The following is a 25065-nucleotide window of genomic DNA, read 5'->3' as shown; positions in this document are numbered from 1 at the left end:
TGCTTTACAGACAGCTTTAGGGTAAAGGCCATAGAGATAATGAGTGACAGTGTAATAATGGAGCAAAGTTTAACATCACACTGCAGCTTCAAATATAAAGCTTTACCCCTCAAGCACAGCGCTAGCATCTGCTGGCTGCTGTGCTAACTGTGGATTGGCAATTAAACATCAAAGAAACCCTTCCACTTTTAGCCTCGTTTTGGTGTACTCACTTTCAAAGTACAATATTGAACCGATACATCAGTGTGCACAGTACCAGTAATGTAAGGCAGCTTGAAACAGAATTATTTAATCAAATTTGAAACCACAAATAAACACAGAGCCACAATATCCCATAAATGTTGCAATGGCCGTTTGATGTGTGGCGTATAAAAGTGCAGCCACCTCAAACTGATGTTCTTTCTACTATAACACCAAAAATGTGTAGCCTACAGTTCTAGTTTGGTATGGAGACAGCTGTTCCTAATAACTAATTTCCATAAAGAAGAGACACAAGTAGGGAAGGAAGGAAGTACAAAAAAAGTCAAGTAATTATATTCAGACAAAAGTATCCAACTAAACGATTTTGAGGGAAGTAAGAGTGCTATTAGTCTACACAGTAACCACAGACTGAATATTTTAATCTTTGTCCTAGTCCTGTTCATTGTTTTTCACATGAAACTCCTACAATGCCTTTCCTAGACATGAATATAATTTTTATTCTGTGTTTTCTGTGCATCACTCAACAATTGCTTTCTAGAGACAAGATTTACTCCATAGAGAAAAACACTCACTCAAGCCCTCCCAGTTCATTGACATTCAGCTGCGAACTCTAATCTCATTTGAAATCAGGTTGCCCCGGGCTGAGTTTGTAACTTTTGAAGCCTTATCAAAGAAATACAGAATAGAGACCAATGCGGGAAGTGTCCTGGTTTTAATTGCATATCGAGCGAGGGAGAAAAACCCGCTGGTTTCAATTAAGCTGTAATATTTCAAAGTCAATATTCGTCATAAAGAAAAACTAGAGTCTAGCTCTGAGATCGAACACTCTGTTAGCTGTAGGGATATTTATGTAATGAAATGTACAACAGAGAGCAATTTTACTGTCAAGGTTTTACCCCATCATGGAAATTGGGACATATGTCTTCCCTGTGCTCCTGTGCATTTGACAAACATTATTTATAGGCAATGGCTCGGCTGTCACCTCCATCACACATAGATTTACAGTGGGAGAGTGTGTGGGTGGGGGCAGGCAGTGCTCGCAATTTTGCCTCAAGGTGAAGTCAGTGTGAAATGTTATTGCCTGATAGCAGAGTTGTGGTAAAACTTTAGTAAAAGTATAGCAGTAGTAGGAATAAATAGTACCACAGCTATTTTGCATAGTGTTACTGTGACTACTGATATTATACATAAGGTGTTATGTATAAGATTAATAAGACGCTTATTACTGAACTGAGTCCACGTTGACTATACCAATATACATTTTCCGCTGTTTATTGATACTGCAGAAGGGCTGCAGTTCTACACTGGTCTGAGCCACTGTGCGAGCAAATGCATACTCCTTTACAACATTCAAATTTCAATCTGTTTTTCACTTTGTGTATCGGACACCTCTGACATGCATGACTGGTGACTCTTGTCCTACAATAATATAGCTATGCTATAGGTTAACCTTCTACCTGAGCCTGATAATGATAAACCTATCACACTGTATTGTATTCAATAAAAATGTAGATGGCTTGCTGTTGGATTAAATAATGATTTGTCTATTATTGTGGTAACACAGCATGCGGTGGTACTCAGAGGTCAAGTAAAAAAATATACAGCCAAGGGGTCCATTGTCTGGTGCAGAGGTGAAGGGGAGGGGTGTTAGCTGCCTGTCTGTTCACAGTCAGGAAATATGACCTGAGGGCCTCAGCCAACTCCCATGGGATCACGAGTGACAGGAGAGCGCCACCTACAGATAAATCTCCTCCTTTATGGCTCTTTCTAATGCTCCTCACCCCGTGGTGCACACCAGAGCAGTGTCCTGGCAAATAGATAAACATAAATCACATATGTTTATTGTCTGTCTCAGTCTGTTCCTTATTTCATCTAATTTAGAAGCTGAGGGGGTATTAGAGGTGCTTGCCTTGTCTTTGTTCTGTCTTGGATATTTTATACCTGATAATGAAAGGATTCAGTGGGTTATTTTGCTTCTTCAAAGCCATGGCTTAAAAACACAAAACAAATGCCAAGCAAGAAAGCACATCAAGGCACAGTGGCGATTTCTTTGCTACAGAATAATGTAAATAATATGTTTAATAAATACTGACATAGGACAATGGTAAAATGTATAAATAAGTCACCTGTTGCTATCCAAAAAGGTTTTGATTGAAGAACAAAGCCAGTGGCTTTTTTGTCACCATCTTTTCGTTAGGCTATATTATTAGGCCGTTTAAAGTCAAATGCATGTAACGACCTAGTGGTATCTTGTTCCTTAGTTAAAGTTAATGATATGCTGATTAAATCAAGCAACATCTGTCTAAAAAAATGCTGGTTTGTTTTTAGCATATCATTACATCTCATTATTCAGTTTTAGCCGGCCCCCCTTTGATAACGCCTTTGAGGCGCCTCGTAAATCTGGTTTATTCCATTTCTCAACTTCACATTTCTGACGTAAAGTTGACTTTTTAAATAAAACATGTATGGATTTTGCAACTACAACAATAAACATAAAGTAATCATGGAACTAGATTCATTTTTAAATGAAGTTTTGCGTTTATTTATTTAAACTCGAATGATTGTCTCGTGTGTTTGGGGTGTTTTTGAAGCCCTCTGACTCCGCCTCTCGCAGCTCGACTCCCGCAGCCCGTCTCCGCTCCGGCTCCGTCTCACTCACACTAGCATGGCGCTCAGGCAACTTACCCCTGTCCGCCTCTCTTTTCTTTACATGTTCGACTATGATCTGAGCAAATATTAAACTTCCTTTGGACACTACCTAATCTTTTACTTCAGGAATACATTTGGAAAGTCATCGGGAGTGTTGTTTTATTATTTAAGGACGTGGCAAAACGAACCAAGGCAGCGCTGCTAACTTGTAAGGTTAGCAAGAATAGGGAGATACGGGGCGGTAGGAGAGGAGGAGTCCTGTTTTGGGAAAGGGGTAAGTTTAGCAGCTTTTGTGTCACATTGATTTATTGTTTTACATTTGTTGTACATATTGACTTGTATCCTATAACTCTAGTGGCATGCGATCAAAGTGTAAATATGAGTTCACGACCCCAATTATTGTATCATTGTTGCTTAAACATTGCAGAGATAAAGTAGCTCCGTTAGCCCCTTGGTGCTAGCAAAGTTTGTTTAAGTGTTTCTTTTACATATTTATTTAGAAATCTGCCAATCACCATCTGAAAACCCTCACGCGTTGAGTTTTGGGGGGATAACAAGGCGAATAAGTGATTGTACACGTTTCCCCGTGCTAGTATACTGTATGTTACGTAATGTTGACATTTTCCCGGAGTAATGTTACGCTATGTAGAACAAGTCTGGAAAATAAAGTTAGTGGGTGTTGTGGAGAATGACCTTTTCTTTCGCAGGGACGTCATTAATGCAATCTATTTTAAGATGAAAAGAAATGTACAGTTCAAAAACCGTATTGTACTAAATCACTGTTTTTGACTTGTCAGCAGCAGCGGAGTACTCGTCTTAAGCACCAGGATTGCAGCTTACAGGTGTAATTACCCACAGGGAGCTAATTAGATTAACTTTACCTTCAATGTATACACACTCTAGTCTGTGACACAGGGGAAGCATACATTTGTTTATGTTGAAGTGTTCTCTTGTAATGTAAATTTATGCATTGTATCCATACAATAACAGCCATATGCAGCAGAGTGTATGAATGACCCAATTCCAGCTGATTAATCTGCATGTTTTCATTGTTCTCTTCAGCCAATGCAGAGGTCATGGCCATAACCGCGGCATGGGAGTGACGTGATGGCCCTGTGGCTGCCTCCAAACAAAACCTGTTACCAGCGTCCTGCCCTCCTGCTCAGCTAGAGGCAGAACTTGGAGGATGGACGAGTCGGTTTTGTTGGATCTTCTTGAGTGCCCTGTTTGCCTGGAGCGCCTAGATGCCACGGCAAAGGTCCTGCCCTGTCAGCACACCTTCTGCCGTCGCTGTTTGCAAGGCATTGTGGGATCACGGGGCGAGCTGCGGTGCCCAGAGTGCAGGACTTTAGTGGAGTGTGCCGTGGATGAGCTCCCAAGTAACATCCTACTGGTCAGACTTCTGGACGGCATTAAGCAGAGGCCGCGGAGAGCTGGGCCGGGGGCAGGAGCCTGTACAAATGGGACGTCCGGGGCGGTTGCCAGGGCGCACAGCAGTGGCAGCCGAGAGCAGGGCACCCCAGGGGCTCAGCCGCAGCGAACCCAGGCCAAGAGCTCCGTCGTCAGGGTTAGTACCATTTCTCTCTGAGCCTCCATGGTTGACCGAGGTTTAATCTGTGTTTCCTATTGTTAAGGTCAAAATTAAACAATACTGGGAAAATCTCTCTGGATTAAAAGCAGCATGTAGCGCTACTGCTGCTCTAATCTTCACAGCAGATTAACTGTTATCGCTGTGATCTAAACGTCTGCCAGTTGAGTAATGGTCCACACTATCCAGGTTATAGTACTTTGCAGTCTTTTAGAAGTTGTTTTGATGATAAAACGTCTCACATTTTTGACCTGGCTTTAGTGCAGGCTATTAGAGTATATTCATTCACATTAGAGGTGGCGCCTCTGGAATTGCAAGTGACCAACAGACTGTATTTATATTTATCTGCAAAAGGTGCCAATAAGTTTTAAACTTCACTGAAAATGATAACAGCAATATAGATATAAGATTAAATGGCACAAGTCTCATTTTGTTCCCAAAAATGTGCAACAGTGCTTGTTTTAATTCTTGTACCTTAAGGGTTGGAGGTTTATCTTAGAGCGGTTGTGTTTGTTTTTCTTGAAAATTACACCTTGAGTCACGAAAGAGTCATAAAAGAAGAAAAATACCTTTGCTGATTTTTATGTTGCTTATTGTTCTTAATAAAAATGTGCAGTTCTTAGGCTTACACAAAATTGACTCTTGTGAACTTTAAGCCATGTTAGAATGCTGTTGCCTCTTCAAAAACACACCCAGAGTTGTGCTTTGTTTCATTCACACATGTTTGAGCAACCCTTTATTACTACTCTGTCTGTATCGCCAAACCTCAAAATGCTCAGTTCTTCTTTATGTTGTTTTGCAGTGGTAGTTTTCAAGTTAACACTTTTTACCTTTTATTTCAGTAGAGATTGGCAATTCCAGAGATGAAAATATCCAAATATATGATTCTAGTGAAGGTGTATGGACTGGAGTTTAAAAGCCCAGTTAAGCACTTCCTGTATTACTACGTGACATCACAAGGTGGACCAGAGTGTTTTCAGTTTGAGAGAAGAACTAAATATGCAAGGTTTGTGTGTTAAACATGTGTGAATCAAACAAAACGGGTATCCAGGTATGTTTGTGATGAGGAATTCAAACTGTGAGTTCAAATCCAGCACTACATCTGCACATTACCAGCCGTCATTATAGTGTCTGTGACTTGAGGCTGTTGACAGTGGAACAGTTCATTGTGTTTCCTCTCCTCTGTTGTTCCCTCTCTCTCTCGATTTCTCTCTTCTCTGCAGGAGTCCCCTCAGGTCTCACTGCTCTTAACTTTATAGAACTGCAGACTTGCACTTGAGCTCGCTGCAGCGATGTAGCTTCTGCCTGTGTGGACTATTGTGACAAACGCAGGGTGGGTGTGCTGAGCCGAGTGGAGCTGCTTGTTTTAAAGTGGAATCAATTCAGTAGAGAAATGCAGCATGCGTCGCAGATTCAGTGTTTAAAGGCAGATGAAAGGGATGTGTTTTTTTAATGATGCCAGGCAGGAAACAGCACCTTAAATGACCCCCGTAAGCTTAAGGGAGTGCGGCTGTAAGGGAATGACAGTGTTTTTGTGGAAAAACAAGGTGTGGAAGGAGACACATGCCACTTCAAACCAACTGTTAGTGTTATAGTGGAACACGCTGTACCTCTGGACCCAAAAAAAGAGCAAATTGGTTAAATATTTATACTTTTCTCCATTGGTGTTTGAAGTTTGAAGACCAGTGAGTATGCACAGTAAAGAAGAAGGGCTAGGTGCTGTCACTATTGGTTGCTCTGTTTTTGCATTGTCAGGTAATTTAACTTATTTGAGGCTAATTATACCATTGCAGTGTGTTTTTCTAGCAGTGTCTATCTTTTCAAGCCAGTCTGTTGAATTCCTTCCCACACCTTACTCTGTTTTTTTAGCATAGCTCTCAGGAAAACTGTGAGTAGGTGAAGTTATAAAGCAATGTGAGAAGCTGTTGGAGGAGAGCATTAAATACATAGGAATAATACAGGAATTTTCATGGATTGTCCTACATAAAATGATTTCTGAATGTCCTCATGTCTATATGTTGTCATGGGAAAAGTGAAAATTCTAAATCATGGAATTTAGATGTATATAAAGTTCTACAATCTGAAACACGGGCCATTTGTGAGCTTTTCATCACATTACTTTTACACTTATCAAAAACATATGTGGTGGCAGTTTGTTTCATTTGCAAAGATTTGAGTAACCTGGTTCTTCAGAGCTCAAAATTTTCCAAATACTGCCTGATATGACTTTCACCTTATTGCACCTTTTAAAAAGTTAACAGTGATCTCTTATGTTTCCACAGTTGTACATCTTCTCAGAATTTATGAATGTACTCCTGTCATAGTAGTTTTTATTTAACATGACATGCGCTCTAAAAATGTGACGTTAGCTCAGAAAAATGTGTGCGGGCAGTGGACCTGGCCTCTCGGCTGTGTGTGTGAGGAGGTAGATGAAAAGATGTCTGACCCTGTGTAGGATCACTGGTATGTTGGAGCTCTGATAGTGTAGCCGCTGCTCAGGTATGGACATCAAAACATGCAGCAAACCCATACTGTGGGACTATTCAACAATATTTTTCTCATCTACTGGTATTAAAAGCATCAATACCTTTTTTTCTCCATTTGCTCATCATTGTAAAAGCAGACCTATTATGCAAAAAAAAGTAACCATATTATAGTTGCTGTATAGTAGTTGTTGTCCTCTCACCATGTTATTTTCAAGACCATCTTCTTAAAAAACAGATGGTAGCTTTAAGTTCTAGGTCCAGTTTAGTACTACCTTGGTCATGTCTTGTTTTCTGGGTAAGTTTAGTCATTTTCTGCCATGGTATCCTGTGGTAGACATAGATAATCACTGGCTGTGGCTGTAAAGACTTTTCAATGCTTGTTTTATGCGTTGGGGTTTCCCTTCGATGTGAAAAGCCTTGTTTGTTACTAATATAGAGCTGGATATATAAAGCAATTTGATGTTTCTCTGCAAGAACAAAGCGCCCATTGCTCAGGCTAAGTGACAGTTGGAAGCAGGGCAAATTCACATTACTGCAAGTCTGATGATATCTCTGGTTTATAAGTACATGTCTTTCGATTTCTATTAAGAAGTGGTAATTGAAATTTTCCTTTATCACAGGAACACAATTGCATAGGACGTTTCACTGACCACAATTTCTTCAGACTCAGAGAATCTCCTTTAGGTTTGCTTTCAAAGTGTAATCATGCTAGAAAAGGTGTTTTAGCCTTGTTCATATCAGATTATAATGGGGTAGAGTAGCCTTTTTTGACACAGGAAAATATATGAATGATAAATAAGGATATGAACATGGTTGCTGAATTAAACAGCATAGTCAAAATATGCTTGATAGCAATAACAACCACATTATCTTGCATCTGATGGATTCATTTTCATTTTGAGCATATCCAATTATAGGTCTTAATCAGACTAATGGCCATTGTTCCCTTAAGCTCTGCATGTTCGTTAACCCATAGTGACCGCTGACAAGGACACGGCCCATTCCTCTATCTGTGAGTGACAGAACTGCTGACTACAAGCACAACCAATCCACTGTTGTTATCAATGACGACCAACAAGAGAAGACAGTTGTGCCGGTGTAGCATTTTCTCAACATAAAACCTGGATATCAAAGCTCCTGCTGACTGCTCCTCCTAATCTTTACTCACCACAAGACGCTTGGCTGCCTTCTGGTGACTCCCTTAGACCAACTTGTAACCCCCCTGTCTGCTGCTTTGGGGGTACATCTTTGCTTAAAGCTGCTCCTTTGGTCCATAGCTCAAGTGCAGCCAGAGCTCCACCTCCGATTCTTCTTTGGGAGAGAATGAGCACCCAGGCCTAGCAGAGCAGCCTGACAGGAGCACAACAGGGGTTTTGTTTGGGACCCCTCTGATCTCTTTCACTGATCCACATGTGTGAAGAAGCCAGGACTGAACATGTATGAGAGCTGAATTTGTAAAAAAAAAAAAATCTAATCTTACAATGCATTTGATTACTTATAGTCTTTGTGTCTTGCTTTGGATTTTTTGGTAATTTTTTGGCGAACACTTAACATGCTCTCTTGATGTTTAGTAATTCTATTCTCTATAGTAAAACATTGCAATCTGTAGTTGTGCCCTATGTTTGAACTCTCCTGTTTTTTTATACCTCATTGGATGAGTGTATGATCATTGGTTGAAAAGCTGTAGATGAACAGTATTCATTTTGAATCGGGTAAAAATGGAGCACAGTTGTATATTGTGTAATCTATTGTATGCAACTATGGCAATGGCCTGTTAATAAAAAATTAATCGCAATATTAAATAACTTTGTGCAGTCAATGATGATTCCCTCTGCTTTTTTTTAGATTGATCTTGTTACAAAGTACTCATAGGCTGCCATCTTCCATCCTTAAGGTAAAAGGAAACCTTGCTTCCTAGCATCCTCCTTTTCTCCTCAATGGTGGTGGTAGTTGCTCAACACTTTTGGCATTTCTTATGATGTGGAGAAGCGAAAAAGTTTTGCCTTGAGTTTTAAACTGCGGTCGTCTGTCTTATACACAGCCTGGTCCATGAGTCATCTGTCTGCTGCTTTCTTTCCGGGATGTTTTGTCTTCCTTGTGCCCTTGTTGGCTCGTGTAACACACTATTTTGTTCACTCGGATTGAAAACAGAGTGTAGCGGCAGATTTTCCAGCATGAGAGCAAGCAAAGTCAGTTTGGGAGCAGCCTATAGGTCAAAGTTGAAAGTTCATGAGTCAGGTCAGTCATAGGTCGGACCCAATGAGAGTAAAAGAGTTGAGAAGATTACTGTGGAAGGGTTTAGTTTGGTAAAAGTTCAGGAAAGGTCACTAATAGACTAAGTACAAGATATTTGTTGACTGATGTAGCACTGATTCATTTTGGTCTGTGGTCAACAACAGTATAAATCCAATAGCGTTTTGAGGAATTCTGTACCAGTATGAGATTTAGAGCTGAATGCCATCACCCAGAATTCTTAGTTAGAATTCTTAAATCTTTAGTAGCAGGAATTGTACAGAGGAAAAGTTTGATCTTTTTGAAACCATTTGATATTACCAGTCTGTGTTTCTGACCAAATCCTATGTCTGAAACATAATACAAATTGAATAACTCTGTGTGGTATTTGTATGATCAGGTTTTTAGATTTACTTGTTTAGTCTTCTCTCTTTACTCGATTAGCCGATGTTTACCACTTCCTTATGCGGAGGTATTTCATTAAAATTCCTCTGTGCCTCCCGCTGGTTTGAGTTGATGGCCCACGCCGCTGCCCCTCTTTGATGACATCACTGTGTTGTTCTGGGCCTGACCTCTGCAGCCTCTGTTACTGTAGCCGGTTATTACAGCCCACACTCTTTGGCAAAGGCAGAGGCATCTTTTCTCCCGGGATTTCTCAAAGTGTTTTGGTTTATTCAGTCCCACTCTCTCTCAACTCTCTCACACTATCCTCCTGCCTCCTCCTGAGTTTCCAACATGTTTATGAGCACTGGTTTTCACATTTTTTTGCACAAAGCATCATCTCAGAAAATATGTTTTACTATTTTAAGAAACTCCATTATATATCATGGATTCAGGACTAATATCAGGTTGATTGTAAATGTGATACTTTATTAAATGTTGATTAGAATTCCAGAAAACAAACCAAAGACAGGAAGGAACCAGATGTAAACCAGGTCTACTGGGCCAAACCATGTGACAACTAGGACTTGGACTCGACAAAGATGGTTAGACAAAGCCGAACTGAAGTCTAGAATCTACCCATTTCAACAAGATCTAAAGCAGGACCAAGGAACGCTGCCATTTGCCATTTTAAGATCTACATTTGAATGGGGTAAAATCTGTAAAATTAGTAACACGTTGTCCCACTAAAATCCATGAATACCTCGTTTGACCCACTGCTTAATGTCACTGTCAAAGGTAAATTGGCAACCTTTCAGGGACAGAGGGTAACTGCAATGCAGCCCTTTTTGAGACCCCTTCTGAGACCTTTAGTTAGGTTTATGTCCAGCTATTGAGATAAGTTTTATCAGTTTTAGCTTATATTTGATTTTCTATAGTTGTCTTGTCTGTACCACGTTGCACTGCGGTGTCTAAATCCTGACTGGAGCCTGTTAAAGGTGTAATGAGATTAGGCTTTATTAGACAGTGAGCCGCTGCTGCTGCTGACTGCTGACTCTCATTCTACAAACACACCACAGTCCACCAACACTGACCATCTGCACATCTACCCTGGCACAAAGTTAAACCAAGAGATGTGTAATGCTTCAACATTCAAATATAATGAAAATTTTTTTGTGTGTGCGTTATGGACAGTGGTTGTGTGGCATGCATACTTAACTTAACCTGCCCCTATGGTCCAAGTATCATGGGCACGCATTTTCATTCTGTTACAGTTTCATATTCTGTTATTCAGTGATCCAACAATATAGTGAAATCAAGTGTTTGTTATTTGTTTCTGCATCTATCTACACATCTCTATTGAGCTGTTACCATGTCAACATCTTCTACACTCCGTACCTTCTCCTCTTAAACGTCTCATTCTCACCACTCTCCCTGCTCTTGCTTCTCTTATCGTTGTGGTGGTCAGTTGTGTGGTGTGAAATGACAGTGTTTCTCAGCCTGCCCTGACATCACTCCCTCAGAACGGTTCAGAAGATATAATCATGGGATTTAACTTCAACCGACAGGAGCCTGCTATTGTCCCAAGGCGGCTCTTCCCCTGGTAATGGGTGTGCTCTTGTAGTCACTTGATATGTCACGAACTGCATTGTTCAGCTCCATTGAAGTAGAGGTGCTGAAAAAATATACGAAAAATACATGTTATTTTGGGGGATTTTTTCCTGTAAGGATTATTCAGACAATAGTCATCAGAAAGAATGTGAGTCTTTTGTGAAAGAAGGGCTAATAGACAACTGAAGTCTCCAGAGTTCTAAAACGAGTTATCACATAGTAAATATTAACATTTTCGTAACCATTTCAATATTATATTATTAGTTTGAATAGATCTATCATTCATGTTCCTTTGAAGGTTTGCTGGGAGAGTTTGATCTTTCGCCTGTGATTTGTTGACGCTGTAGGAATGCCAGGACTATTTGCAGGTCAATGTTTAACCTCTAAACACTGGGCCTGTCTGATCTCGCCTTCTTTCGTTCAACTTCTGCACAGACGCGTCATCAGTTGATTTCAGTCTGGAATCTATTTCATTATCCTTGTTCCATTTCTTTTACCATCAAGTAGTCTATTTTATGGACATACTTCTTCCTTTCATTTAGGCTTTTTTGAAAATCCAACCCAAATTCCAGGTCTATAATAATTTGACATTGCTTTTATGTGAGATGCCCTCCCTCAAACAGCAGATTCAGTTTTTCAAGGCTTGTTCCCAGTTTACTGCCAGTATTTTAAATAATATTTCTGCTTTTGAGGAGAGAAAGCTTGTCTGCATACTTTTTCGAATATGTATTGCCTGTTTTACTAAAATGTAACCACTCTGCTCTTGCACCAATCCCTTCTTCTGCCTTATTTGCAGTTGCCTAGCATCTATTCTCTGCCTCTTCACACTTGTAGATTAGGTACATAGTAGAGATATTACATGGTACAGTTTGTGTCTCTGTTGTGGGCATATTCTTATGTGTGGTGTGGGGAGGATGGTGGAGGTTTTGGGTGGTCCTCCCGTGCGCTGTCCCTCTGTCCATCTGTCATTCTGGCTCAGGTTTGTCACAGTTACAATGAAGAGTCAAGCAGCCGCGACCTCCATGACCACAATGCAGTCACACCTGGTCAACGGAAGCCTTTCATCTCTCAGCTGCTCCTCTCCTGCCCAATATATTATGCATCTATACAGCTTTATTTAGGAGTATATCAACATGGATGAGTGCTATAGGGATGTGACTTTGGAAAATTGACTATTATTCTAACAACAAAATAGTGAAATCTTTCTTTTGCTTTCACATTATCTAGTTGATTTCAATACAATGCTTTATTACATCACAATTTCAGATCTTACAATTTGCATTTTTATCATTTTTAAAAACATAGGTTACCATTAAATCATCTTCAGAGAGCGGTTTCCCCTCTCCTTTTGTTGTGATGGGTGCTCGGTGCTTGTCGTCCATGGCCCGTTTGACCGCTGGTATCTTAAGTGTTCAGTTCCAATCCCTGAGGCAGATCCGTGCTTTGGAGGAGTCTGCTTTTCAGTTGTTTGACCCCTGACCCCGGGGCTATTAGTGGTCACTGATACAACAGCAGCTGTCTGTAGCTCACCTCTACCTCAGGAACTTTGTGTGGTCTGTGGACTGCGTTCTGTTTCGTTTTGTGTTTGCTCTTCCACTACCATCTCTAAAGTCTAGTGTTTTCCTTTAAGACCTTAGGGTGCTGTTAATCTGCACTAGCTCCCTGGTGCCGCATTCATCATCAGAGCTTTAGGAGGCCTCTGCAGTGAGCCTCTGCTGCGGTATAGTATATCACAGTTATTTGTTTTTGAATGTGTTGTTCGCATAAAATATTCAGGCTCTTCCCAAGTAAGACACTGTATACATTTAACTTCCTGCTCATTCCCTTGGTGTAGCGCAAAATAATTAATCCAAATCACACTTTGAATTTTGTAATCAGCAAATTACATAGTCTGCAGTCACTTAGTTATGCAATATAATGTCATGTGCATGCCGAGAGCTAAGTACTGTTTCCATGGATTCCAGAGATATACCCTGCGAACCATGTAATTTAGAGATCTACAAGCATGTTCTGAAATGCATTGCAGTTTTGGATTAGTTAAACAATTAAAATGCCAGTGTTCCCAACGGTAATGCTTCTGAACTTTGAACTTAATCTTGAATTTCATTGCCATGTTTTAAGATGTTTTAGATTTCTGAAATTGCACAGCCCCACATTGATCATTCAGTACGTTGAGTTGAACTGCACTTTGAGCTCAGTCTCCCCACACATGCCTGGCCCTGTGCGAGTGCTGCTGACCAAACTACGTCACTGTTTGTTTGAATGAGTCATTTCAGCTCCAGAACGACTCTTTCAGGCTACGCCCATAACACAGGTGTGCAGTTCCTTCTGTGGGCAATGACAGAGCAGTGTCAAAATGTCCAACTGGGAATCACTGTTCTCTGCTCCCCACTCTAAAGGTGAGCATTATTTTGTTCTGTATTCTGTTCCTCACTGTAAAGGCAAGCATTATTTTGTGTACAAGTTTAAAATCCATGTACGTATGTTGTCTATAATGAGAAAAGCTGCAAATATCAATTTTTGCCCACACCCCTACTGTGATCTATTCTCCACTGAACCATAACTCGCAGTCTATTTTAGGAGCCTCATTAGCCACTGTGTACAGGCACATCTTGATTAATTTAGAGGCTGCAGCATCTGCCACAGTGCAGTAATGCTATTCAAGAGATTACTGAGGGCTGCGTCAGCATTTCTGTCTAATGTATCTTGTTTACAACAGAGAGAAGACATGACAAGAGCAGAAGTTAAGGTCATGGGACTGGGAGTAGGTCTGGTTTTATGAGTTTTGCCGTTGTTACATAGATATAGAATATATGGATGTGTGATCACATTCAGAGGCATTAACATCTGAGATGACTGAATTAGCCGCACCACTTCATTTCCATTTGCATTTAGTGGTGTAACAGTGTTGCAAACTTCCTTCCAAAACAGATGGGAAAGATTTCACAGTGCTTATTTTCTCCTTGTTTGTGGACGTGCAGAACTAGCAGCTCTATGTTACCTCTGGTTTAGTGGAAGCAGGAATGGACAAACAGTCTGTAAAGAGAGGTAAGCTGGTCACTTTCGATGGAATTGGAGAAAAGGCGCAGTGTGCTTTGGCCCTTTGCCATCTCTGTGCCAATATCTCAGCTTTGTTTGTCCGCTAGAGGAGGAGTAACTGCAGCTAAAGGTCTCTGCTGCCCACTGCTTTCACATTATAAACCGGACAATGGACTGTAGCAATATTCAAATCTCATGATACTATATCACTTCCTAGTACAATAAAATTGCTCTACACATGAGCCTTTTGAGCAAGCAGTATTGTCATATTCCACAACATTAAAAGTAAATGAGGATATAATGACTGTAAATTCTATTTATTTACTGTTTTACTGTTTTGTTTTATTGTTATATTATGTATGCACTTTAACAAAGCTGAGTATTTTCCTGTTTTTTATATTGCATGGTCACATTTTTTATTAAATAAAATATGCCAGAAGTAAATTTATTCCGCCATTCAAGCTACATTTGGACACCTTTCATATTTTCAACCAATTTTGCATGAAATAAGGCAGTTTAAAACAGAATTCAATCATTTGCTGCTGGATGCAAGATTAATTTTATTGTCTATGATTTTACTTAAAAATGTATCTTGTTTTTCTTGTGGATTTGGCCTTTGATCATGGTGTAAATTGAAGTTTCTGGCGCTGAGCAGAGCAGGTGGCTCTATGAATGACCAGAGGAACAAAGGGCCTCAGACTCTGCACGCTTTCAGCCGCACAGTGAGAGATGTGGGGAAACGCTTAGTATTCAGCTCAGAGGGAAGGCCTCAGTGTGGAGATAGATACTGTGACATTTGTAGGCTAATCCAGCAATAACTCAGAAATTAAACTGTACATGGCAATATGTGCTTTCTTTCAAGGCGCTGTTGAAGTAAAGGAGTGAATCCATATTGTATGGATTAGTACTAACAACAGTCCCCATACAGATGACAAATCTATAATGAACAAATGAGCTACACCTAATCATCAAACTAAACCAGTTGAGCATTTCCTCTTTCTTAAGGCTGCTTTACATATAATAGTCTTTTTTTTCCTGCACTCCTTGTAACTTTTAGCCCGTTTTAGTTTTTTTTTTAAAGTGACACTTTTAAGGCACTTTCAAGTCATTTTTATTTATTTATTTATTTATTTATTTTGCATTGCAGTATGAGGCCATATTGTGGAACCTTCCAGGCAAAGCAAAAACATGGAGAGAAGCAAGTTAAATAGTGTGATTCAATAAGTAAGATTTTGTGTGGATTGTTTGTATGCAGTATGAATATAATATCTATAATATTAATAATACTTAGGGCTGAAAGATGGTATGTTCTATCTGTTACAGTGGAGTATCTCATGTCCATAGAGCAGAGCAACTGACCCATAGTCTCAGTGCTTTGATGTGAACTCAGCACTTGGATCTTTGCTTGGCCTTTCTGCTCCATTAGATTTTCAACTTCATTTCTTCTCACACCACTTGCTTTCTCACTCCTCTCTCCATCATGAGTGGGTTCCTGTGAGAGCGTTTGTTAAGTTCAGTGTTTGAACTGGATGAACTGATTCCTAAAGCACAGTTTTTAGCCAATCTTCACCCAGCCTTACGTAGCAGACTTAGTGATCCCTTGGCCACCCACCTCTAGCCGTTCCCCCTCATCTACCCAGCCAGGTAAGCGAGCCAAATATGCACATGTAGCACTGTACAAAGAGTGTAGGGATTTCAGTCTTTTCACATGCACCGAAACTCCTCATGAAAACCATATGGGAAACAGAAGCCATAAACTCTACTTCCTGCTTCCCTTCTGATGACTAATCTGCAGCTTACTCCGTGCACGCAGCTCTGTAATGTCTTTATTGTATGTGCATGTGCTGGATGTTTTCATAGACCTCTTCACCTCCACGCCTCGGCCCCTCAGAGGAGAATTTCGCTGTGTTTTCTGCTAAAGCACGTTCAGTCTAAGGTGAGGGCTCTTGAATGGAGGACGTTTGCCTTTGATCCCTGGGACTAGCGCTGAGATTCCCAAGAGACCCCTGGGCTATACTGGAGGCTGGGACCTGCCTGTAACAGTGTAGACTGCAGGGGTCACAGCGGGGTTACCCTCAGGCAGTGAGAGAAGTGATGTAAGAGATCGACTGTATATTTGTTTTTATTGGTTTACTGTTACCAGCTTGGCTTTCAGGAAGAAAAATTAGCAAGAAACATGATATTAAGGATGTCAAAATGAATTCTGTGTCCTAAAAGACGGTAAAAGAAAAACCTAAATCCATAAATGTTATCAAATGTCAGTTTTGTGCACAATATTTATAAAGACCTGAATTTCAGTGAGGAAAGTTAGGATTTGGTTCTCAAGTTACATACAGACTTCTCAACCAGTCCAGCAGTATCTGTTATTAGTCGGGGGAACAAACCTGGGTCATGTAGCTGCCACATCCAAGTAAACAAACCAACTTTCACAGAGTAAACTAAGAGAACATAGAAACTCTTGATATTACCAAGGACAAATCTAACCCCCCATCTAAAAATCTATTGCACCGCTGCGTGAAATGTTGCTATTTTTTGAAATGTACTGGTAAGTCTTTGGAGTGACATATTATATGGTCTACTGCAGTTTTGTATGCAAACTGAGAGAAGACTTGATAAATGGTTTGATCTAAACACGATCAGATTTATCTTTACACAGAAGGAGGAAACGCTGCAGCTGCTCTTCTGATATATTTCCAGACGTGACTAGCATCAGTTTCTATGAGCTCTGAAACTGACCTGTGGACTTGGAGTGCACACTGAACAGGAGGAGAGACGCAGGCCTCTGAAAACTTCCTGTCCCTCTCACATGTTCAGGTTCCATCTGGCGTCCAGACTGCTGCCTTCAGACTCGGGGTTGGCCCTCATTTGCTGTGGTGAACGAAACAAACAAGTGCAGCGTTTGTTGGGATGGCAACGCTTAGACATTGGGCAAAGTGAAAATCCGGCAAAATACAGCTGCAGTCTCCTAAACTAGCCTGTTGCTTATTTAAGACCAAACATGTGGACTTCTAGCAAGGAGTGGGCTGTGTGTACTATATACAAGTGTAATCTAGCTGAATGTGCTCATAGACTACTTACTTGATATGAACACCAGTTGAAGTGTCCAAAATTAATCGCACCTGTTCTGGAAATGGTCACAGACCACTATCAAAATATTTAACCATTTATATTTAGCTTTTCAAGAAAAAAAAAAACCTAAACATTATTTTATCTACCAGATTTGTCAAATATTTTATTATGATTATTATTTCAAGTTTTTGGAACACTGTCTTGCATATGTCTCCTGCTTTCTGATTCTATATTAAATAGTTTATAATAAATAAACTTTTTCTTATCCCTGAAGACTTTAATATGGCTGGCTGTTATTTTTGAAGAGTGCTGAGGCAAAATTTGAATGCATCCCGGCTTAACTGTATCAAATCTTTCTTGTATTCCCTTCGGACACCAGCAAACGCTCAATGACTCTTTTCCTAAGATATCCACCTTCTTTGTCCTTAGACCCATAAATAGCAACAAAAAGTGTTTCTGTGCCGTTTCCACAGTTACCGCAGAGTAGACTTTTCCCTTTTGTTTCAGCCCCAGAGGCAGACAACAGCCCAGGCCCAGATGAGTGAGCTGTGCCGGGGCTGCTCTGTGTGACAGCATTATTCAGCTGTCAATGAGTCAACCAAACACTCCACTCACTCCAACGCTATGGGATTTGGTTTGATATGTCCTAATGGAAATACAAACCCAGTTGTCAGTTGTCTTATATTCGGTGTCAAACTAGAGAAGAGTTAATTTTTAGGTGATGGGCAAAAAGCTTATGTTATATTCTTGGTAATTATGAAAAAAAAAAAATCTATTTATCTTAAAATTTGCAGTTGGCAAAGGGGTTATTTGGCGGGCGTCTGACTTGAATAGCAACTGATTATGTAATTTGACATTAGAAATCTGATTGGCTGCACATTGCAATAGATTTATGAATCAATTGAGGTAGTACCATTTGCACCCTTATACTGTGCTTGCTGTATGTTTTATCTGCTTATTTTCCACCCATAAAGTCACAAATTTTTATGTCAATCGTAAAGCATATTTTAAAATATATTACCGGTAGTTCGATTCATTTATTAACCTCAACCTTCTGTATAATGTTTTATTGTCAACTTGAGTTTATTGCCGCTATAACTTTTGCACAATCTCACAAAATGCACCTCTTGGCATCAGCATGTGCCTATTTTGTTCTATTTATTCTTTCACAGCCAAACCCATCCTTACAAATGCTGTGAAAAAGCCTTCTGTACAGTACTCATTAAAACACCCATTAGAAATCATTTAGCCGTAATGGACTCAAGCTGTCCCCCATTTTCACAATCACCCACTCTTCTCGCGCGCTTGTTTTACCCTGTTGGTGGTACTATCATCATTTTGGGAGCACCTTGGTCTTGCCATCTTGCCCAGCCTCCATCTGTCCCACAGCAGATGCAGTGTAAATCCTGACACGTCCCTGGTGTGGAAGTGTGTGTGGATGAGGGCAGACCAGACAGATTTACCCCCAGACCACGCTGTCTCTGGCACCGATCTGGCCTGACTTGTTCCCCTGCCCCCCACAGTTCTCCTGTAGGTCTCCATATGGGGCGAGATTCATGTCTGGCACTGGTACATTGGAGCTTTTTGTCTAACACACCACCTCCAGACTGCTGATGGGGCAGAAGTTAACTAGAACCTTAATTTATTATTCTTTACTGTGGTTACATGTGCGAGTAGAGGCATTGTGGCCAGGGTCTTTTGAAGAGCTAATTAGACACCTGCATAATGTACTTCACTCCATATTTCATTACAATCTGAGAAAGGGTCTGTAGCTGAGTATGATCAAAGTGGAGAGTCTGCACAGCATTAATAAGAAATAAAAACTTACTTTGTTCATCAAGATTCATTTTCGCTAACTTACCGTGTTATTTTGGTTGTGTTAAATATTTAAAAGTGTAACTATATTATAGCTTTTTTGTCCTTCTCTGACAAATTCTTGCCTACGTAAATCGTCTTTGAGTTTCTTTGGAAAAACGCTGTATAAAACACTAGGATTGGGTATCATTAAGAAGTTTTCGATAAAATACATACCCCAATGCTTAGGCCACGATACAGTACATATCTCGATACAGTGCACTTTTGATTTGATATGGTATATTTCAAATCAATTCAATATGGTTCAGTAAAAAAATAATGGCTAAATGATGGCTGTGATACTAAAAGTCACCCATTTTAATCCTCAAAACAGTGAATATGTCAAATGTGTTTAGTAAAATATAGCAAAAAATACTTTTGGCGGTGTATTGATACAGCAGCCCACGATATTGATACTGTATCCTCACAGTAAACGATACAATATTTTGATATTTTTGCACACCGCTATAAAACACTATATCAGCAGATCTCAGCAGTTTCTCTAGATTCTAAACAATCAGCAACGACCAGGAAAAAACACATCGGCCCATCTTTATATCATAAGTTAATGAATGATCTAAATCTGCCCCACATTTTGGCCCAAAAATATCACCAGAGCTTATCAGCCATCGTTGCTCTTGACTCTAAACAGTTAATATCGGCTTTTGCCATGGAAAAGCCCATATTGATTGATCTCTACTAGTGTTTTTGAATGTTGGTGATGTGGATTGTCACTCCATCTACTCACGATTTGTGCCTTTAAATTTCAACCTTCAGCGTTGGTCTTTAGCATATTTAGCTCATTAGTGCCATTTATGATGTTATTGTCAATTGTCCCTTCCTTGCACCTTCAGTAGACCTGCTTGATGCCTGTTGTTGCTGTTAGCGGTGGTTGGTGTCTGGAGGCACTGCTGAATACTCTATAATGCAGTTCTAATCTGAGCTGGTGAAGACAGCCCTGGCAGCCAAATCCCTTTAGCACACAGCTCTAAATGCATTAACTACAATACAGGAGAGACTGCACACACCATCTGAGCCTGGGCACCCACACATGAGGCTCTATCACTATCCAGACAAAATATAAAATTAAGCAAATTGGGAAGTGTTTCTTAGTTGGTCAGGTCAAACTTAGCATTATTAGTTACACGTCAACGAAAGAGGTCAGCAGATTATCTAAATATACCGAATGTTCAGGTTGAAATAGGTTTTGGAAGCATGCAAGATCATATTCACATGTAATGCAGACTTTAATCCTATTGAATCTATGTGAGGTGCCAAGTTGAATATTAAGTATGTTTTGCAATCTGGCTTCACAATCGATAAAAACGCGAACATTATCCTGTGCTAAATGCTAAATGAATGTTTAGTGTTAGTTAATGTCTCTATAAGCCAATGATACAGTTAGAAAATAATTAATAATTCTCTAGCAAAGTAGCAGAAGGATTCGCTAAGCCTTTGGCCAGACTAATTGCCTTTGTCCTCATTAACTTTTGGATCAAATTAAGTGTTTCCCACGCACACATGGTGGGATTTTCAATGAAGGGAAGTAGCAATTAACTTTGAATAATTTTGCGTATTTTTAGACATTTTGATGTATTTTTAAAGGAGTGCTGTGCAGTCCGAAGCTTGGATGAAGAGGGCATTGCCAAACCAAAGTGTGAAACACTGCAGACTTGATATTTATTTTGTTTTAATTTTTTTATCTACATTTAAACCACAGATGGGCATCGTCATAAAATCATAGACCAGCTTGTTCAGTGCATTAGAGAATTGCAGATAGCTTCATGCGTGAATGAATGTTTGATGAGGTCAGAGGTCATTTGTCTGTGTATTAGTGTGTTAGTGTCTTCTTTGCATCTCTGGCCCTTTGTTTCCTCCAGGGCTGTGTTTGGTCAGGACTAATGGCTCAGGCTCATGCAGATTCACCGCAGTGACAGCAGAACGGGAAGCATGCCCTCCAGTCATCTCCAACCTTCACTACATTATTCACTTTGCAATGGAGTAAGCTGTGTATACAATTGCTTATGGCTACGGATGTCAAGATTACAAATGATCAAGATCAACAGTACGATAATCATAACAGTATCTTATTTGTGATGTAAACTATTAGATTAAACCTGTGAATTGTTGCAGTGTAACATTCTAACATCTACAGTAGCAAGTTTTTTTAGTTTGTGTATAATGCAGCTAGTATAAATCTTACATATACTACTTTATTTTGAAATTACTTAACATATCAAAATAATTATTAGACACTTTCAATCATATTTTGCTAATCTAGCCTCTGTTCAGTTAGCACGTCCAGCTTTCTCTGTAGTGGGAAGTGTTGTTTTTATAATTGAATTTGCTTAACACATTTTTATGAGTATAACCACTTCCAGCACATTCAAATGCTATTGCGTAACCACTCTGACTTTAGACATTGTACATTGTATCCCAGCAATAATAAAACATTGAGCGACCGAATAAGCAGCCACTTCCATTTGTGCAGTGCGAGGCGGACGAGCGTTTTATATTCACCGTGTAATCAGATCCCATTGATTCTGTGAACTCGAGGTGTCACTGGTAACAAATGGTTCTGCATTCATTAGCATTAGCCGCCCTCCTCCACACAATTTCCCCAGTACGGCCTGAAAGAGAGGCCCAGCTCCAGTGCAGTGTGCTGGGGGGCACGACTCACCCTTCTCCCCTCTGTCACAAGTCTTGGGTGCTGGTAGAACTGACAGATTGGGTTTTTGCAATAGTAAGCCGTTAGTTCTCTTAACAGTGGTACATGGGGCTGACTGGGTGTACACTAGTTTGCGCTGGTGGTGCACAGTATTTTCTTATCATTTTAAGTATTAATAGATTTTTCCCTCTTTATTCTTTAGAGAGACATTTTAATTTTTGTTGTGATGGAGTAACAGTTGCTTAATGTGATTTAAACTTGTTTTAGTCCTATTTTATTTCTGTTCTGGTTTGGTTTGTGACAGCTAGGGCAGTTAATTCCTGATTTTAGTTTGTTCAGTTAAAATTTAGTCTTAATTTAATGCTTGATGCAACACATTACATAGGTGGGTCTCCTTGGTGTGAAAGTCTGAAAATGTCGGCTCGAGGCTGTGTGCAAAGGGCTCATGTCAGCCTGGCTCAGCATCACTGCCCTGCACCACTTTTCTTCTCTCGCTCTTTAAACGCTTCATTAGACTTTAACAGGACTGCGCCCATTGCTCCAAAATCTGTGTTGGGCCCTCTCTCTCTTTCTCTCCCTGACCTCCTCCACATCACCTTTGTCTTTGTGGATATAGGCTTCAAGTTCACTTCCTCCTAATGTCAAACTAAAAATATACTCGATAATCTTTTTCAGACACTCATGAGGGTATGTGCGGAGGCAGTGGTAATTTTGACAATAAATATGTGTACAGCGTGACACATGACAGGTTGATAAAGGCGCTTCACACACCATTCTTTGTGGTCTGCTAATTACACTAAGATAAAGAACACTTCCTACTGCTAAGAGTATATTTCCTGAACTAGAAGACATGAAAGCGAGGAGCAGGGCTTTCAGTTGTAGTTATGGAGAGTGCCAACCTACAGGGAGGACTGTGTTGAGTGAAAAGTAGCAGCCCAATAGCTCATTTGAACAGACGCATGTAACGAAATAAATTGACATTTTTGTTAAACGTATTTAACACTGAAACCATATCGAGTGCTGGAGTTTTGTTTCATTCTTCCACTTTGAGTAATCCTGTAGTCTTCTTCGTAAGAGCTCCTGTAACTCTATTTCACCAACTGATTTCAGGAGGTGATACAATCCGTCTCCTGCCTTCTCTTCAATTTTTTTCAAGTTCATGTTATTATCTACCTCTCCACAATTCTTACAAAAACAAGCAGAAACAGTACCCTCGTAAAAATCCATGTTGGTATTATTGGCCCTCTATTGTGAACTTGACTGCAGTGGTGCCTCAGTCAGGTGCTGGTGCTTGTGATTCTGCTCACTCCGAGGATGTCTCTGGGACAAACTGTGGGGGCTGCTTTGGACCTGTGCCTTCTTCATGGACACCCTTCCTGAATGGACAACATTGATGCTTGTCTATCCTGCAGCTCCCCCTACCCATGCTCCCTCTTCCCCGGGATTGTCACTGCGCTGAATGGGTCTTTCAGGGGTCCGGACTCAAATAAAGGAGCAGAGCCGTGGGGCCAGTGAAGGCGTTAGTCAGCTAGTCACAACCAGCGCAGCTCATCAGCCTTCAACTGTCAACACACAAGCGCACATCTTTGAACGATCGCAGCAGAAATAAAAAGGCTCAGAAACTCTTGCTAATCACACAGAGGCTTAATTGTGCACACTTGTTTTTCTGAAGTGTCAGGACATCAAGTGATTTATTGTGAGCTCGATTAGGCAGTGACGGGACTGCTAATGCGGCTAATCTCTGCTTCTGTGAGACTGTGATTGAGCTAGGGCTTCATGAAAATGGGAAAGAAAACAAGCTGCATATAACTCTAACACTGTTACCAATTCTTCAAGAAGGAGTCGGTGGCAGTAGTAAAAATTCTGGTTTGTAAAAGTTGATTAAAGAAGTGGAATTGGCTTGCTTGTTTTAATCTTGACAATATTCTGAAATGTAATGTACAGATAAAGTCCTGCTATCTTTAGAATTGGATTTCAACATAATTGCTTTTTGTTTTCGATCTAGGTTAGTATGGCCTGTTCCATTGCAAGGTGCCGTCATGTCACTGAAGTTTGTGACATACATTTTGATGTGTTAATTTCAATTTTTGCACCCCTTTTTGAATATTGCAAAAGCCACCTCCTCTACTTTTCCAAACTGCATTGTCTCTTTCTCATTGGTGTTGAATTTTGTATGAGTTCTTCAACTTTTAACAATGCTCCATTTCCCCTTGTCGTCGCAAACTTGATAAAAGCGCATGTTTTCCAAAGTTGGCCCTCTTTCTAGTTTGAAGGCTGTCTCGCTGCTGCTCAGGTTCTCAGTATCAAGAGACCACGTTTTGACAAGTGTCTTCATTTTCATTCCACATCTCACTCACTTTCTCTTTTCCTTTTTATAGGGTGTACCTCAGCTCCCATGTGCAAAAGCTCTTTACAACTACGATGGCAAGGAACCAGGCGACCTCAAGTTCAGCAAGGGGGACATCATCATTCTGCGACGCCAGGTGGATGAGAATTGGTTTCATGGCGAAATGGGGGGAGTCCACGGGTTCTTCCCAACCAACTTTGTCCAGGTCATCAAGCCGCTGCCGCAACCTCCACCTCAGTGCAAAGCTCTGTACGATTTTGAGCTCAAAGACAAAGAAGCGGATAAAGATTGTCTGCCATTTTCTAAGGTACGCAAAACACCAGTGGTTCCAATTGATATGTATGCCTTTGATAAATTTTACAGCCTATTTATTATGAATTATTCTGGCTAATTAACCTAACAGGATTGAACAAAATATAGCAACATTTTCATAAACTTCAAAATAAAAGGATCAAAAATAAATTCTTACCTTTGAAACGAAACACTGCAGTTGTTCACAGCTTTTCCCGTTTCTGCCACGTGTCAAAGTAGTAAAATAAAAATACCTCTCATTAAAGTCAAACAGACATTCATTTTCTGAAGTTGTGTGTTTTATTGTGAAAATTTCAGGGTTGGGAGCTCAAACGCCTCAAGAAAGTGTTTAGATTTGGGCAAGTGTTGATAAATGTCTATAATTAGATTTGATAGAGAGACCGCCAGACTGTGGTAAAAGAACTGAGAGGTTTTAGAGAAAGTTACTGTCAAGGTTTTTGACTTAACTGCCACATCACAACTTTAAAGACACTTGGGTATGCTATACAGTGACTATGACACCCGTGGATTATTATAATTTTACATTGCAATATTAATCTAAAACGACTAAAGCAGGACTATTGAATCCTAGGCTTATTACAGATTAAGAAAATAAAGTACAGAGTGTTGGCTGTGTACAGGTAGCGGT

At 40.2% G+C, this 25065-nt stretch overlaps 2 protein-coding genes across 2 annotated transcripts in view; both read left to right on the top strand.

Moving 5' to 3' along the window:
• cc2d2a (coiled-coil and C2 domain containing 2A) overlaps positions 1-2941 on the top strand; it is a 14550-nt gene extending 11609 nt beyond the window's left edge. The window contains exon 38 of the mRNA XM_055165236.1: positions 2816-2941. Within this exon, the coding sequence (XP_055021211.1) occupies positions 2816-2941 (126 nt within the window). The remainder of the gene's footprint in view (positions 1-2815) is intronic.
• The window catches only part of sh3rf1 (SH3 domain containing ring finger 1), a 41881-nt gene continuing 19677 nt past the window's right edge, over positions 2862-25065 (top strand). Inside the window, exons 1-3 of the mRNA XM_020918773.2 lie at positions 2862-3124; positions 3913-4417; positions 24157-24432. Of these exons, the coding sequence (XP_020774432.1) occupies positions 4037-4417; positions 24157-24432 (657 nt within the window). The 5' untranslated portion in view covers positions 2862-3124; positions 3913-4036. The remainder of the gene's footprint in view (positions 3125-3912; positions 4418-24156; positions 24433-25065) is intronic.

This window comes from Boleophthalmus pectinirostris, unplaced genomic scaffold (assembly GCF_026225935.1).
Source record: "Boleophthalmus pectinirostris isolate CB_2022bp ecotype Guang Dong unplaced genomic scaffold, ASM2622593v1 HiC_scaffold_7, whole genome shotgun sequence".
Taxonomy (NCBI): Eukaryota; Metazoa; Chordata; class Actinopteri; order Gobiiformes; family Gobiidae; genus Boleophthalmus; species Boleophthalmus pectinirostris.
The sequence above is the reverse complement of the archived record's forward strand: the minus strand, read 5'-3'. Positions and strand labels throughout refer to the sequence as shown.